The 1,707-nt window shown below is 27.2% G+C and overlaps 1 protein-coding gene across 3 annotated transcripts in view; it reads right to left on the bottom strand.

Annotated features, from left to right (window-relative positions):
- LOC106677142 (anoctamin-7) overlaps nt 1–1,481 on the bottom strand; it is a 384,257-nt gene extending 382,776 nt beyond the window's left edge. For 2 of the 3 annotated variants that reach the window (XM_067051976.1, XM_067051977.1), the window contains exon 1: nt 1,260–1,481. In XM_067051976.1, the coding sequence (XP_066908077.1) occupies nt 1,260–1,282 (23 nt within the window). In that variant the 5' untranslated portion in view covers nt 1,283–1,481. The remainder of the gene's footprint in view (nt 1–1,259) is intronic. The other variant, XM_014414867.2, reaches the window with a different exon arrangement.
- Between the last annotated feature and the right edge of the window lie 226 nt (nt 1,482–1,707).

Here is a 1,707-nt window from a genome sequence, read left to right as displayed (position 1 = left end):
TTCTGAATGATGTTGGATATTTCTGAAGGATGAAATGCTTTAGGAGGAAGCAATAAAAATTTTAAAAAGATAATGAGCATTTCAGTAAATTAGGTCAATAAATTTTTTTTTTTTTGGAAAAAGCAAATCATATTCGTTTTCAGCGTTGTCTGAAACCCTCAAAAGCCATTTTAAAAATTTTAAAAAAAATTCCCCTTGATTTATTTGTAGGATTGTTTTTATTCCTTGACCACTGAACATACAATCGTTATATACCTACTAACTCCTATGCGTTAATATCTACATTAATATAACGGTTAGAAAACTGAATGTTAACTCTTTTAACCTACATTAACATCATTTATATTACATCCTCGGTTCAAATTAGTTTAATTAGATCCAGTTTGCATCCTTTGTTGCAGTTTATGAAGCCCTAAACCACTGCCAAGTTTGGTGTAGATTGGTTGAGTCTTGTTTAACTTAATTATATGTTTTTGATTTTCAAATTCAAATTTAAGGCAAAAATTTTGGGCCAAAACATTTTTCGAAAATATGTTGAAGGGTTTCTCCAGGTGCTAAACTAATATTCACTTTGTTTCACTCCAAAAAAGTCTTTTACCACACTTTACTGGGTCAGTCATTCTGAATTGATTCAATACAGTACTAATGTTGAAGCACAATGAGGTTTATTATATAAAAACTATTCATATTTTATGAAGTATATGTAGGACAATATGACAGATAATCAAATTTTCTAAAAGAATAAGAAAAAATCACTTAATTCAGACCAGTATTAACGATTATAAGGCGAAGTTAGCTGTTACTATTTATACCACTATAGTAACCATCTGACCACTTCATCTATATATCAATTGATATCAAAGTTTCAATAGTGTTCAATTAATGTATATACATCCTCAAATATAGCAATAGTGAAGCATTGACTGTTATGTTAGATGTTAATATACTTATGCATGTTTTTGTTTTGTTTTTCTACTAATGGCAGATGTATTAAGGGTACATCAAATTAACAAAATTAAAATTAGAATAGATAAGATATTAATATGAATAAATCTATAAAATTAGCATAGTTTTCAAAAAAATATATTTATTTAATTTCCTTTATTTAACTAATTTATCTCAAATAAAAACTAGACATGGTAGGAATGTAAACTGTGATATGTGAGTAACATTTATCAAATAAAACATGTAAGGAACTTTTTAATATGAGTTTCTTTGATAGGAGTACAGGAAAAAAATATATATGATATACAACTTACCCATGACTTCTCCAAGATGGCATTTCTTTCTTGAAGTTCACTATCAACCAAGGTGCATTTTGAAACTTAGCGAATTTCTAAATTAAAGAAACTAAATGACCCTGATGGAAACTAAGAAAATTCACTTGAATATGGAATAGAAACAGAACTTTTAAAGATTTCAAACAAAAACATTGAGCAACACATCCAAACCTAGTAATAGAAACCAAGCAAGATTCATGCAGATTAATCTGGAATGTGATAAAAAAAAAATCAACACCCCCACACTAAACCTATAAATGTACAAATCCATACAATATTGTGATAATTTAAATCCGATATCAATAATCAGAGATTAGTTAATAATAATATCAAACTACATAGTTTTGTGAAGTGTTTTAAGAGAGTTTTATCAGTCTCTTATGAAGAGTATGAAAAAATATTTATTTTACTAATATAATCTTTAAAA

The sequence above is a fragment of the Halyomorpha halys genome, unplaced genomic scaffold (assembly GCF_000696795.3).
Source record: "Halyomorpha halys isolate HHAL.00 unplaced genomic scaffold, Hhal_1.1 Scaffold88.1, whole genome shotgun sequence".
Lineage (NCBI taxonomy): Eukaryota > Metazoa > Arthropoda > Insecta > Hemiptera > Pentatomidae > Halyomorpha > Halyomorpha halys.
Note: the sequence above shows the minus strand (reverse complement) of the source record. Positions and strands in the feature narration are given on the sequence as shown.